The sequence below is a fragment of the Ochotona princeps genome, chromosome 3 (assembly GCF_030435755.1).
Source record: "Ochotona princeps isolate mOchPri1 chromosome 3, mOchPri1.hap1, whole genome shotgun sequence".
NCBI lineage: Eukaryota > Metazoa > Chordata > Mammalia > Lagomorpha > Ochotonidae > Ochotona > Ochotona princeps.
Window position 1 is genome coordinate 89,696,264 of NC_080834.1, and position 15,504 is coordinate 89,711,767.

General features: G+C 47.8%; 1 protein-coding gene across 1 annotated transcript in view; it reads right to left on the reverse strand.

The window, feature by feature from the left end:
- Positions 1-15,504, reverse strand: part of SLC12A8 (solute carrier family 12 member 8) — a 155,737-nt gene that overhangs the window by 29,653 nt on the left and 110,580 nt on the right. The window contains exon 8 of the mRNA XM_058662009.1: positions 4,486-4,632. Within this exon, the coding sequence (XP_058517992.1) occupies positions 4,486-4,632 (147 nt within the window). The remainder of the gene's footprint in view (positions 1-4,485; positions 4,633-15,504) is intronic.

Consider the following 15,504-nt stretch of genomic DNA (forward strand, 5'->3'; position numbering starts at 1 on the left):
ACTTATGAAACACCTGTGGCCCAGGCAGGGCCTTGGACAAGGAAGGACTGTAAAGTGATGAAGCAGGCACACATGAACTTTCTTTTAGCAGAAAAACCCTAAAAGAAAAAAACACTACACCACATAATGGAGAAAGATACTTGTAGCACATATAACTGATAAAAGATACCCAGAAAATAGAATCTCTGCAAAGTATTTATAAGAAAGACAGACACTCCCTCTTCAAAAGAAAAATAAAAAGGTTTGAACAAGTAAATTGTGTAAGAGAATAGCTGTTAAAACATTAAAAGGATGCCTAATTCATTAGTCATTAAAGAAGCTTGAATTAAAACCACAATGACAAACAACAGTGTGGTAAACATTTTTAAATCTGATAACATCAAGCATTGACAAAAACATACGATGGGAACTCTTATCTCCTGCTTGACAGAAGTACAACTTAGTTTATTTTGGGAAAGAGGATGGAGCAAAAAGAAAGTGAAGCTCTATCTATCTCCTGATCTGGCAATTCCACTAAACGGATTTATAGTCTGGAGAGCTTCTGCACAGGCACCAGAACTTGTGCCAAGTAGACATCACCTTGGCCATCACAGTCCCAAATAGCACACACAGACGTGGATATGACACAAACCTGGTGGTGAGTGAAGAAAGCCTGCCATAAGGGAGTCTCTGGTCTCACTCACAGGTCAGAAACAGATGACAGCGAACTATCCTATTTAGAGATGTAGGTGCAGGGAGTCAACCAACAGTCAAACTCTGGGTCCTTGGTCACCTCTAGCACTGCCCTTGAACTAAAAAGGGTCTTACATTTTCATTTTTCTTTATTTATCTGAAAGAGAAAGAGAGGGAGAGACAGAGATCTTCCATTTGCTGGTTCACTCCTCAGATGAGCACGATGTTGGCCCAGTGTTGCCTTAGGTGGAAGCTGTGGGTGATAGGGGTCCAAGCATCTAGACCAACTTTCGTTGCTTTTTCTAGGCCAGTAGCAGGGAACTGAGTTGGAAGTTGGAGAAGCTGGGACACTGTGCCAAATGGGACACAGGCATAATAGGCAGTGGCTTTACCTATTATGCCATGATGCTGGCCATTGGTTTTATAATTTTTTGTTTAAGATTTATTTATTTTTGTTGGAAAGTCTGATACACAGAAAGGAGGAGAGACAAAGAGCAAGATCTTCCATCTGATGATTCACTACCCAAGTGATCACAATAGCCTGAGCTGTGCTGTGCTGATCCAAAGCCAGGAGCCAGGAACTTCTTCCAGGTCTCCCACACGGGTGCAGGGTCTCAAGGCCCTGGGCCATCCTCCACTGCTTTCCCAGGCCTCAAGCAGGGAGCTGGATAGGAACCGGGGCTGCCAGGATTAGAACCGGCACCCATATGAGATACTGATGCATTCAAGGCGAGGACTTTAACCTCTAGGCTACTGCACCAGGCCTGGTTTTATAATTTTTAAACACATGGGGGAGGGTGTGCTGAATGGACATTTGGTGCAATTCAGATTTATGTCCATGAGTGAAGAACTGGGAATTGTCCATGGCTATCTGTGCACTACAACAGCAGAGCTGAGGGGTTGTAGGCAATCCCATTTGGTCCATAATGCCTACTATAAGCCTGACCCTTTTCTGGAAAAACAAAACAAAACAACCGTACCAACTGCTGGAGTAAAACCACAAAGAAAGCCAGGGAATGGCTATCACAGACTTATGAAAGTGTTGATCACTTGAGAACAACGAACTCGGGCCCAGGACGGGGAAGAGTGGCCTCAGGGCTGGCAGTGACCCCGTGGAGAGGTTGTCCTAGATAGTTATTCTTAAAATTGCTCTTACTGGCATTTTTCCCCTTTTTTATATCAAATATATCTCAGAACGTACTGTCTTTTTCATTCTACCCCATTTAAAAAAAAGCGGCTAATAAAATTTAATCATATGTAAAGAAGCTTTGAAAAATAAAGTTCCAAAGCTAAAAGACAGATGTCTAATCAGAAAAAAATATCTGAAATATGTATCACAAAAAATTACTCTTCCTGGGGGAGGACTTGATTGGTTAATCCACCACCTGCAAGTGCCGGCATCTCATATGGGTGCCAGTTTGTGTCTCAGCTGCTCCACTTCCCATCCAGCTCCCTGCTTGTGGCCTGGGAAAGCAGCAGAGGACGGCCCAAAGCCTTGGATCCCTGCACCTGTGTGGGAGACATGGAAGAGGATCAGATCAGCTTAACTCCAATCATTGTGACCATTCAAGGGAGTGAACCAGAGGATGGAAGATTTTTTTTTGTCTCTCCTTCTCTCTGTAAATTTTGCCTTTCCCATGAAAATAAATAAATCTTAAAAAAAATATACTCTTCTTAATAAAGAAGTGCTGTCAGTAAATGAAAATGAGCAATAATCATGGAAATGTCATAAATAGCTCTCTAAAACATTCAGCTTCATTTATTGCAAGCACAATGCAAATCTCAATATTCTAAGATGCCATTGCTCACCATACAATTAGTAAAACTGGACATCTGACAATGAGCTGGAGACGAGTTCCTTGCTAATGCTGTGTTTGCTGCCCAGGACGCATATGCACATGAATGCCTCACTTCTAAATGTTTACACTTAAAAGCAAACAAAACAACCTGCTCTGGGTGCAGATGTTGGTGTTAAAACCTACGACAAAGTCTTAATGTTACCGGCTGATGGAGTGTAAGGGTGGAGTCTCGAACTAATTATAATTACTGTGGCCAGGGGGTGGGGCCAGTGGGAGGTCCCTGGGTCAATAGCGATGTGCCCTCTGAGGGTAGTTCTGGAGACAGTTTTGAGTTATTTTGAGTCCAAGCTCAGACTAGTTTTATTCTTGCCCCTTTCTGGCTCATCCTGCGATTGTACCTCTGCGGCTGCCACAACCAACTCCAACTAGAGCCCAGCGGAGCCGCCTGATTTTCAACCTGTCAGCTGAAATGACACTTCTTCCTCCCTGAAGAAGCTTCTCTTGGGAACTTAGTCATGTAAAGCAGACACAACTTCCTCAATCAAATAGGATCTATCTTCCTTCCTTGGCAAATACACCTGACATGATCATGATGGGGAAGATCAGGTTCATGTCGAGAATATTTGCACTCCTCCACCTTTGTCAGGAAACACCCATGCAGAGCCTGCAGCTGGGCACCCACCCCCTTCCTCTGTCAGATCATAGCAAGGGGGTCTCACAGTCACAGGTGGGCTCTTAGCCTGCCCTCTGGCCCTACAGAGGGCTGTGGGTCATGTGAAAGAGGAAGTCCAGGGTCCAGCTGACTGGAAAGTGTTCTGGAAGGTGGGACATGAGCACAGTCCTGGGAAACAGGCTCTTCGGGTGCAAATCACTTGGTGTCCCTGGCTATGGGAAAACGAACCCTCTCCCACATGGCTGGTAAAAATACAAAATGATATGATCTACTAGCCATGAATTCAGGGGTACTCACATCACTACAACACGTGAGGTGACTCTCTGCAGCACGGTTTACTGGAGGTCACACAGGTGTGAATCTGTGGGGAACTAAGGAATCAGAACACAGGAGAGCCACACGATGGAAAAACAAAGAGTGCATTCTCTCCGCCTTTGTACGAAAAGATCATTTTAGGCACTTGGGCCTCCTAAAATAAACGAAGTGAAACAAAAATCCACACACAGAAGACAGGAGGGACAACAGTGCCTGCCCCTCCACAGCTCAGGTGACGGAGGACAGGAGGGTGGAGTAAGACAAGGAGGAGGCAAGCATGGTTTGCTCACGAGAGGCTAGGAACCTGAGCGGCTGGCAGAAGGCCTCTGCGGACCCTAGCAAGCTATTGGGAAGCAGGATTCTCAGATTCTGTTTCTCTCTTGTCATCCTCTCGGTTGTCAGAAGGTCCTTGGGGCTGCACCCCCGCCATTTCTCATCCAAGCCACACAGAGGTAGTTATGGTTTGGGGCCTGACAGCAGAGAGCTCAGAGGCCAGGGATGTGGCAAATCATCCAACAGCAATCCCTGAGGACAAGATGAGACTTGAGAGTTGGCTCCCTCCCTAACCAAAGGAATCTTCCACACTAAAACTGGAGGTTGGGAACCATCAAGGTCTCCCATGTGCTCCCCAAGTTGCACATTAGCAGGAAGCTGGAGTTGGAAGCATGGCCAGGACTCAAACTCATGTACTCTGATGTGGTATGCGGCTCTGCTAACCTGCATCTTAACCACTAAGCCTAATGTATTTTTATCGGGAGCCAGGGCCCTCCTGTTCTTGATGCTCGAGTGCAAGTTGTTGCTGGGCCTGGCTGGCTAACCCTGTGCTGGGGGCCCAGGGTGCTATAGACATTTAAGATGATTCATTGAACTGACCCCAGCCTAAAGCAGGCCACAAGATGGGGCTGGAAAAAAATCACTGCATTCTCATCTGTCTCATGTGGCAGAGCTGTGCAAGGACTCCTATCAGAACAACTAAAGCATGTGTGTGCCAACAAGTGGGTTCACGGGAAAATGTGTGCTTCTCACCCCTTGGCCCAGGCCGGCGAGTGCAGGGATCACCTTCTCCTGGGCAATGCACTGCAGAATCCGGGGAGCTCCATAGAGCCCTCCCATGCAGGAGGCCAGAGATGAGATGTACAAGCCCAGCAGGAACAGGAAGCCCACTAGAGACACCTAAGGGAGAAACAGCTTCATTAACCCAATGCCGGACCTTTCCACTGCCCCCCATGCCACCCAGCTGACTGCAACAGAGCACAGCCCTCCACCCCAGGATAACCCTCTGGGACAGAGTCTTTCCCTGAAACACACACTGCACTCCACTGCTCCAGGTCAGTCCACCGTCACATCTGGCAGGGACTACACAGGTTCTCAAACCCGGCAGGCATCAGACTCATCCACAGGACTTGGGGAAGTTTCTGGGTGTCACCCAGAGCTTCTGTTTCAAGTGGTAAGAATCCGGATTGCCAGCAGGCTTCCCGACGATCTTGGTGCTGATGGCTTGGGGACCATCCTTGGAAATCCACTGTCCAACCACAGTGTTGATGGCCTCCTCCTGCCTCTGCGCTGTTCTCGCTCTGCATCACCCCAATGCTCTGCCACAGTAACCCATCTAAACTCAAATCTGACCCAAGAGCTCTGCTGCAAACAGGGCAGCGGCTCCCACAAGGCCCATGATCCTGCTAACTCCACAATCAGCACACTGGGGGGGTGGGGGTTGATTTCTCTGCCGGCTGGAACTCTATCCACCCACTCCCCTCTATCTACTGTCAGTCTACTAAACTCCTAAGCGTGCCTTGGGGCTCAGCATAAACCTCATCTCCTCCATGAGGCCACCTCCAGTTCCTCTTCCTCAGGGCTTTGTGCACCTCAAGCAGAGGTGGGGACTGCGCCCTGTGGTGACTCAGCCTAGTTTGCTGTGTCTAATTCAGAAAGATGCATGCTGAGGGGCTCAATGGGACCTCTCACCTTGGCCTACAAGGTGTCTGCAGACAAGGTCAGAGAGGGCGAGCAGATCAGAACCATCCCTCTGTGTCCCTGACCACCAGTCTGAAGCCCCCACGCCAGCCTGAAATGGACCTCCCCTGTGCTCAGGCAAGGCTCTCTGCTCTCCTGGTTGTTGGCAGTGCCCCCATGCACTGTACTCGAATTCAGTGGCCAAGCGCCTTTACCCAGCTCTTACAGAGAGGTCAGATTTAACGTCCAGCTTTGTTACCCTTCTTGCTGAAGGCTGACCTTGTCCCATATTTTCTTCCCTTGCTTCAGCAATGCCCCTGGATCCCTGTCACTGAGCCACACTGAACGTAAGCCATGGCTGGATCTCCTTTCTGGCTCCTAAGTTACCCCTGGAATAACTTGGCTGAATCCTGCATTACGATTCTTGCTCAGGAAAAGGCACCTTGCTCCCTTTAAAAAAACAAAACCAAAGAAAAAAGAGGTATGTCTGTAGGATACTGGAGATTAGCAGAATCATTGAGAAGCTAAAAGTTTTAGGTTCAGAATAAGCCAGAAGACACACCTGGACTTCAACAGGGACAATGTGATCTGGACGCTACTAACAGCCATGCAGAGAAATTCTCAACATTCTTTCCTTTAAAAATCACTTATATTTTATTTCAAAGACAAAGAAACCCCCAGAGAGAGCTTCCACCCTCTGATTCCCTCCCCCTGGATCGCCAGAGTCTGGAACTTGATCTAAGTCTCCTAAATGGGTGGAGATGGCTTGAGCCAGCACCTGCTGACTCCCAGGATGCACATTAGCAGGAGGCTGTAGCAACAGTAGAGGAGCTGGAACTCGAACCAGGCACAAAGATGGGGTTAGGGGGAATGGATGGTGTCCTAACTGATGTATCCAAAGCCCACCCCTCACCATCGCTATCTCTGCCTCATTCATTTTATTTGGAGCATCTGATGACCCAGTCTGGGTCAAGTGCCCTTCCAGGGCTGCAAAGGGACAGGCAGGAGAGGGTCAGTTCCTTCCAGCTGTTGGCGTATTAAATGGAGACACTTCAAGATTGTGCGTAACGTGGGTTAGCCTGCCATGGTCAGGGATGTCAGAGGCTTGAAGGACAAAAGCTCAAGCCTACCGTAGAGCCCATCTCCTCTTTAATTCACCAGGGACTGCTCTTCCCTATACAAATGCAGGCTGTCATTCTTATCCCACATAAACTCACTTGTCTCAGTTCTTCACTGACCTTTTTATTACTCGAGACACACTGTGGGCTCCTGTTATCTCTTACCCTGCGGGATAGTTCATTAGCTCCTGCTTATCTTGCCAGAACACCAGGTGCTTCTTAAATGCAGATCCGTATCAAGCATCTTGGCCCCTGCCTCACAGCACCTGACACACAGTTTGGGCAAACCGGACTTGGGAGCTAACCAACCTTCACAACTTTGCTGTGATCCATAACCTCGAAGTCTGACAAGCTGCTATATCCACTGACCCCATGATCAATCCCTGAGGCACTCTGAGATGCAATCTCTCATTTATTACCTGGTTTTCTGTCTTCTCCACCAGTTCATGCTATGTGGACTGTTTTTGTTTGTTTTAAAAAAAGAGACTCCGTGATGAAATTTTATCATTAGCCTTTGGAAAACTTAGCTCTGTGTGTCTCCACTCTAGCTCCAGGTAAGAATCACCCCAGGCCTTCTGAACAGATTCGTCTGGAGCAGGACACAGAAGCTGTTGAGTTTTCAGAAGCCCCAGGTGAGCGTGATGTGCAGCCAGCACCAGGAGCCCTGGGCAGAGCACAGCAGACCCACCTCACCTCCACCGCACCTCCCTCCACTTGCATTGCTCAAGCATCCCGCAGGAGAGTCAGGCACAGAACTCCCTGCAGAAACTCCACTGCTTCGTCTCCAGAAGGATATGAGAGTACTGTAAAAAAATTTTTTTTCAGGAAAAATAGAATTTAAATTATTTTTTTAGATTCAAAACCATGCTGAATCCTATCTGTAGTTTTTGCGTAATGTTCTTGTCCACAAATGCTTTAAAGACTCTTTGTATTTGTGATAAATTGTCATTTGAAGTCTCTATTTACAGAGTGGGAATGAACCTGCCCAATACGGTGTCCTAGAAAGCTGGCTTAAGGAATAGAGCGAGCACACGATGTAGTGACTTCATCCTGGGTACACCCTGGAATTCCACCAGAGCACCTGGAGATGAGGCTCCAGTATGGCTGTTCTGTTATGATGACTTATTTATGTCTACTTTGTCAACTGTATTTAGATGACAAATTCACTTTCTACATTTTTCTTTTGGGAGAAAAAGCATGGAGAGAAGAGAGATCTTCCATTTACTGATTCACCCCTCCAAATGCCAACAATAATTAGTACCAGGCCAGACCAAAGCCAGGAGCCCAAAACTCCACCTGGGGCTCCCACATCAGTAGCAGGGACCCATGTTCATGAGCCATCACACCTAGCTACTGCCCACGGTGTGCAGTAACAGGAAGTTGGATTGGAAGCAGAGCTGGCACTCTCATATGGGATGTGAGTGTTTTAACTCTTAAACATAAGGCTGCTATGTAGTCTATTTTCTGAAAAATAAAATGTTGGATCTCATGCCTGGATAAATTATAAAAACTCTATTGCCCCTCTTACCTGTTTGAATGCTGTCTCTTCCTTCCCATTTATCACTGACTCATGCATCTAGGAAGCATTCACTAGGACAGGTCAGTCTCCTGGCACGGGGTTGGGGTGATGGAGGTGCTGGGAACAGAGCCAGATGCCACAGGCACAACAGTGAGCCATGCAGCTTGGCTACTAGCCCTTACAGAGCTAAACCACATTCTCTACTTGTGCTGAGCTCAGACTCATGAAATGTGCCAGTGGAGGTGGGGGTACAAAGTTCTTTAAGCAGATGAGTACCAACACTTTTTTAAAAAATGGCCCTCTTTTGTTATATACCTGTGTGTTCCATCACACAAAAAAATGACTATCTTTTGGGGGCTAGTGTTGTAGTGCAGCTGATAAGGTCACCACCTGCAACACTAGCATCCCACATGGGCACCTGTTCAAGTCCCAGCTGCTCCACTTCCCATCCAGCTCCCTGCCTATGGCTGAGGAAAGCAGTGGAGGATGGCCCAAGGCTTTGGGATCCTGCATCCGTGTAGGAGACCCGGAAGAAGCTCCTGGCTTTATACTTTAGATCAGCACAGTTCTGGCTATTGTGACCATTCAGCAACTGAACCAGTGGACAGAAGATCAGTCTCTCTCTCCTTCTTTCTCTATCAATCTTTTTAAAATGTTACATGTTGTAGAATGAATGTTTTTTGCAGTAACTACTGACAAGAGCATTCCATCTCTCTGTCCGTGGTGTTTTGTCCCAGCTCCCATTTTATGCTTCAGTTGCTGACTGCTCCCTTTTCTTTGAGTAACTGGATTTAATGCCATGTGGAGGGGCCAGTGTCACAAAGCACCTGTGACACCAGAATCCTATATGGGTACCGGTTTGTGCCCCAGCTACTTCCAAATCCACCTCTCTGTTAATGTGCTAGAAACACAGCAGATGGCCCAAATATTTGGGTCCCTGCCATCCACACGGGAGACCCAAATGAAGCTCTTGGTTCCTAGCTTTGGTCCAGGCCAGTACTGGCCATTGTGGCCATGCGAAGAATGAACCATTGAATAAAAGATCTCTCTCACTCTGCCTGTGTGTATTTCCCTATCTGTAACTTTGTCAAATAAACAAATGACACCTTTACAATCCCAAACGCATCCATCGCACAATCTCCCCACAGTCTCTTGCTTCTTCCAACATAGTTCTTCCACAGACATGAGTTTCTCATGTTCTCCTCATTCCACGAATCAACTACCATCTCAACTTTCAGTCAAGTTTTCCTCTCTTCTGATAGCCAGTCCCAACAAGAAAATGCTTCACTCTCTGAAGGGCAGCACTGTGTCCCTGATGAAGGCAGACGACAATGAGGCTGGGCTGCCTAAGGTATCTAGGAGTTACTAGCACATTCTTGGCCACCGGACCAGCCACTGACACACTCTAGCTCTCTCTATTTACAGCTTATGTCATAGGCTTCCCTAATCACCTTAAATATAAGAAACCATAACTGCTAAGGTCAGAAATCGCTGGAGTTTGTTCTATGGCATTCCCTATTTTAATTTAATATTTAAAATTTTTAATTAATTGGGAAATAGAGTGACATAGGGGGAAAGACAGTGAGAGAGACAGAGAGATCGTCAGTCTTCCGATTCACTCCCCAAATTGCCACAACACCTTGTGCTGGGCCTGGGGCTGGCAGAAGCCAAGAGCCCAGAATTCCATCTGGGTCTTACACATGGGCACAAGGACCATCTTCTTCTTCTTTTTTTTTTTTTTTAAGATTTATTTATTTTTATTGGAAAGGCAGATATACAGAGAGGAGGAGAGACAGAAAGATCTTCCATCCGGTGGTGATTGCAACGGCTGGTGCTGCGCCGATCCGAAGCAAGGAGGCGGGTGCAGAGTCCCATGGCTTTGGGCCGTCCTCCACTGCTTTTCCAGGCACCAAGCAGGGAGCTGGATGGGAAGTGAGGCCACCAGGATTAGAACCGGTGGCCATATGGGATCCCAGCATGTGCAAGGCGAGGACTTTAACCACTACAGTATCGTGCTGGGCCCTAGGCCTATCTTCTGATGCCTGCCTAAGCACAGCATTAATTAAGATTTGCTTTATCTGAAAGACAGAGTTACAGAGGAGAGGGGTGGGAGAGAAGGAGGGAGAAAGATCTTCCAATCACTGGCTGAGTCCCCAAATAACTGCAATGGCTGGAGCTGAGTTCATCCAAAGCCAGGAGCTTTTTCCATGTCTCCAACATAGTGCAAGAGCCCAAAGACTTGGGCTACCTTCTGCTGCTTTTCCAGACACACTGGTAAAAAACTGGATTGGAAGTGAAGTAGCTTAGACTAGAACCAGTGCCCATATGAAATGCTGGCATTGCAGGGGGCAGCTTAGCAGGCTATGCCACAGTGTTGACCCCTCCTAGGCACGTCAGCAGGGATCAGAATCAAAAGTTCAGCAGACAAGACTCAAAATAGCACCCCATATGAGATGCTGGCATTTGTAAGTAGCAGCTTAGCCTGTTGTGCCACAATGCTGGCCCTAATTTTTTAATTAAAAAAAATGGGAGTACTTTCAAAACTTCATGGAATAAAATTAAAGGATACATTCATTTTGGTGCAAAAAAAAAAAAAAAAAAAAACTTCTTAAAAGGCTGGCATTGTGGTCCAGTGAATAAAGCCATGATCTATTGTGTTAACATGTCATATGAGTGCTCACTGGAGTCCTAGATGTTTCATTTCCAATCCAGCTCCCTGCTAATGCACCTGGGAAAGCAGCAGCAGATGGCCCAAGTCCTTCGGCTCCCGCACCCATGTGGGAGACACAGAAGAAACTTAAGGCTGGCTTTGGACTGGCACAGCTTTGGATGTCACAGTCATTTGGGGAATGAACCATCACATGGGAGATCTCTATCTCTCCACCGTCTCTCTGTAACTCTGTCTGTCAAATAAATAAATCTTCAAAATCAAAATGTAAGTGTACACATATTATTTTTCAGGATATATGTAAGTGTTCCATAAACCTTTAAGAACCCATGCATGGACTTCATAATCTTTCGTTCCAAAGTGATCTTAATTCAATTGTCTGTGACCTTTTCAGAGTACCCTAAGACTTTGGGGGTCCTTTCCTACTTAGCTTGTTCTTATTTTGCTACTAAGCAAGCTTCACAGCTTCAAAGGCAATTGATCTTTTTGATCATCTCTTTCATGTATGCAATTGTATCTTAAGATATTTAACCTACTTAATTTCATCTCTAGGGATACTATTCTTCACACAATTCATGTCTCTATCACTGAATAATATTGAGATAAAATGTTGGCTTTTCTTGGTCGATTAAATATGGCAGATTCATGCAACCAAAGAAAAAGTGTCCCTAAAAGAAACATCTGTCAATGTGCCGCCATTAAGAGTATGGAGAGGAGCTGAAACAGAATAAACACCTACTGTGTGACAAATAGTGTGTGTTCACAGGTCTCTCAGGGCTGTTACAGTCCACTAAAAAATGGTTTAAGAAAGCAGAACATGGGCCCAGCGCCGTGGCCTAGCAGCTAAAGTCCTTGCCTTGAACGTGCTGGGATCCCACATGGGTGCTGGTTCTAATCCCAGCAACTCCACTTCCCGTCCAGCTCCCTGCTTGTGGCCTGGGAGAGCGGTCGAGGATGGCCTGGAGCCCTGGGCCCCAGCACCCACATAGGAGACCTGGAAGAGCTCCTGGCTCCTGGCTTCTGGCTTTGGATCAGCACACCACGGGCCATAGCAGTCACTTGGGGAGTGAATCATCAGACAGAGGATCTTCCTCTCTGTCCCTCCTCCTCTCTGTCTCTCCTCCTCTCTGTATATCTGACTTTCCAATAAAAATAAATAAATCTTTTTTTTACAAAAAGCAGAACATTACTGAGACCAACACTCAAGAATTGGGAAAGGACAGAACCAGACTAAACAAGCTGCAGGAAACCTGGAGACGGAGCAGCTGGCCATCAGGTGGAGAAAGAACAGGGCGGCCTGCAGCCATCCAAGAGTGGTCTGGCAGAAAGGGGAGAGAGGGAGGTGTGGGAACCAGCTCTCAAGGCGGCAGTCGGGGGAGAGCCCACTCTGTGTCCCATGGCAAAACTCACAGCAACAAAAGATGCAGCTGGCTTCTTCAGCACCCGGGAAAGCTCCATGAGGGGCCCAGAACTGAGGCCGAGCTGCATGGCTGGTGAAAACCATACCAGGATGGTAGACTGGGTCCAGTGGCCAGGCAGGAACTCAGCCCTGGCACTCCAACTTCTCTCTGTTGCAGCCTCCTCGTTCTCCAGGCCCTGTTAGTCAAGTCACCTGTGGCCCAATTGACTAAGTGTAATTTCTGCTCCTGCTGCCAAGGCAGGGCCAAGAAGGGACACTTAGGATAGTGTGAGAAAGAAGAAAAGTTCTGGAGGAAACGTGTTTTCTGGAGATCCTGTTATGGAGGAGTTTGTAGCGGGAGGGACACCAGACATGAAGACGCTGCTATTTTGGGTCCTACCATGATTGGTTCCTTCACTTGCTGCACCCACCCTTGTTTGCCACTGGAAGTTCAGAATAGTAGCTTGTTAGTAGACTTCCTAGTCATTTAATTCAAGGAAATGACATCATCCTCCCCAAAATTAAACCTCCACCTTTTATCCTGGTGTGTGTGTGTGTGTCCACACACTACGGATGAGTCTGATTTAACAGATGCCTCCAACTGGCCAAGGGCTGGCCTACTATCTCTTGTTTGGGGTAGGCAGCATTCCTGTGCCCAGGTTCTGATTATAGGGTTCTGGGGTTTCACCCTTGGAGACTCTGCTGAGCCCCTGGCCCCTCAGCAGATGCCCCTGGCCTTCTCTGGACACAAGGATGCCTGCCTTCCTACAGTTTCATTCAGAAGGTCGCCCACAAAGAGAAGGAGAGGAGAGAGGAGCTCCAGGGATCTTCTATCCAGACCAGGATCTCTGATGCTTTGAAAGGACCTCTCTGAAGGAAGCTGCTCCGAAGGCAGCAGCTTCAAAAGAAGATGGAGCCAGCCAGCCGCTGGCGAGCTGAGAACAAATTGCCATCAGTTCTTCCTAGTCAAACGATCCTTCTCACTTCAGCGGCCCTTGGAGGCCTCTGATTCTTCTAATGCAGTTAAGCTTTTCATTCTACAACTGGAGAAAAGGCCCCCGGGGAGATGAAACTCCTGACAGAAGTGTGCATGTGGGTACAAAACCGGAAACGGATTCCTTCCTGCAGAGCAAGCCTCACCACCTGGGGTCAGCTCTGGGACAACCTGCCAGCTCCCCCTTATCAAAACCCGCTTTCAAGCCACTGCCATGACACTTGAAAAGCAAACACCACTTTTACATGGGTGTCTATATGGTTTAAAAGGAGACTTGTGTCAATGTGAAAACCATCTTCAAATGTATTTTTTTATTGGAAAGTCAGATTTTAGAGAGGAAGAAAGACAGATTAGTCCAATGATTCACTCCCTAAGTGGCTGCAATGGCTGGAGCTGAGCCAATCTGAAGCCAGGAGCCAGGAGCTTCTTCTGGGTCTCCCACACTGGTGCAGGGTCCCAAGGCTTTGGGCTGTCCTCTACTGTTTTCCCAGGCCATAAGCAGGGAACTGAAAGGGAAGTAGAGCAGCTGGGATATGAACTGGTGACCATATGTGATCCTGGCGCATATAAGGCAAGAACTTTAGCCACCAGGCTACCATGCTGGAACTCAAATGTATTTCTTCAAAATGAGTTCAGACAGGGGCAATCGCTGCAGACACCTGTGTCTCATACCCAGTGAGTGCTGGTTTGAGTCCTGGCACCACTCCAGATTCCAGCTTTCTGCTAATGTGCAACCTGCCAGGCAGATGACGACTCTAGGGCTTAGGCCCCTGCCACCTGCATGGGACAACTTGGATGGAGTTCCAGACTCCTGGTTTAGAAGGAGCCTGACCTGGTCCTCACTGTTGCTGACATCTGGGGAGTGAACCAGCAGTCAGAGAAATCTCTTCCTCTCTGTCTTTCAAATAAAATAGAGATAGTTAAATAAAAATTGTTTTTAAAAATGAGTTCCGGGCCCGGCGCCGTGGCCTAGCAGCTAAAGTCCTTGCCTTGAACGCCCTGGGATCCCATATGGGCGCCGGTTCTAATCCTGGCAGCTCCACTTCCCATCCAGCTCCCTGCTTGTGGCCTGGGAAAGCAGTTGAGGACGGCCTAAAGCCTTGGGACCCTGCACCCGCGTGGGAGACCTGGAAGAGGCTCCTGGATTCAGGTCAGCTCAGCTCCGGCCACTGCAGACACTTAGGGAGTGAACCAGCGGATGGAAGATCTTTCTCTCTGTCTCTTCTCCTCTCTGTATATCTGACTTTGTAATAAAATAAATAAATCTTTAAAAAAAAATGAGTTCCAAGATTCCTGCCCCATATTTTCCTGCTCTGCACAGCCTTACTCCAGCTCAACACCGCACTCTCTGCTAAAGCTCAACACTGCACTCTCCGTGAAGCTCAGCTGCAGGCCTGCCAGATGGCGGCAGGGCAGGGGGTTCTCTGGCGCCCGCAGAGACCTGTAGCTGGCTGGGGAGGGGATTCCTCTTCTCTGATGGGAATTTCAAGGCTAGTTTTCCTCCAAGAACCTAAAGGAAGGAGTTTTTGGGGATTTCCAGAAAAACACTTGGAGATGTTATTCCTGGAGCTTCAAGCAGTGCCAAATCAATGTCCTTGGCATCACTGACCTCTAGCCCATTTGGGGGCCAGAGAACACAAAGGCTTCACTCATCCTCCCCCTGCAGGATGCACGTCCCGGAAACAAAGGTGCTACAGCCTGGAGTCCTTGGGATTCTTCGGGAAGCCAGAGAGGTCAGGGCTGTCAGGGACAGGCCAGCCCCCCTCCTGCTGCTCTCTCTGCCAGGCCCTCACCCTGGTGTGTGGCTTCTCTGTCTCACTCTGTCCCCTGCCCCCTTCACGGGTCCTCAGCCTCCTCTTTCCTTGGCTTCTTGTGATCAGTACTTTCTGATTTGGGCAGAAAGTATAGAAAAGGGTCAAACAAAGGCATTGGGGCCAGCGTAATGGCGCAGCACGTGAAGCTGCTGCCTGCGATGCTGGTCCCCTCTGGGCGCTGGTTTGAATCTGGCTGTTGCACATCCAGTCCAGCTCCCTGTTAAGGTACCTGGGAAAGAAAGGCAAGAGGGGCTAAGGGTTTAAGTCCCTGTAACTCACATGGGAGACCTGGATGGAGTTTCTGATTCTTGACTTCAGCCTAGCTCAGCCCAGGGCCATTGTAGCCTTTGGGGAGTGAACCAGCAGATGAAAGCTCTCTCTCCCTATTCCATCTTGTTCTGTGGTTCTTCCTTTCAAATAAAGAAATAAATCTTAAAAAAATAAGATGAAACAAAAACCCACAAAAGTCATAGTGCTTGTGAGCTGGGGATTTGCTTGACCAGATCCTGGTTTCTAGGATGGAGCCATCCTCAGGCTCTAGTTACCTGTGTTCCTGTGTTTCCCTGGGTACTGGGACCTG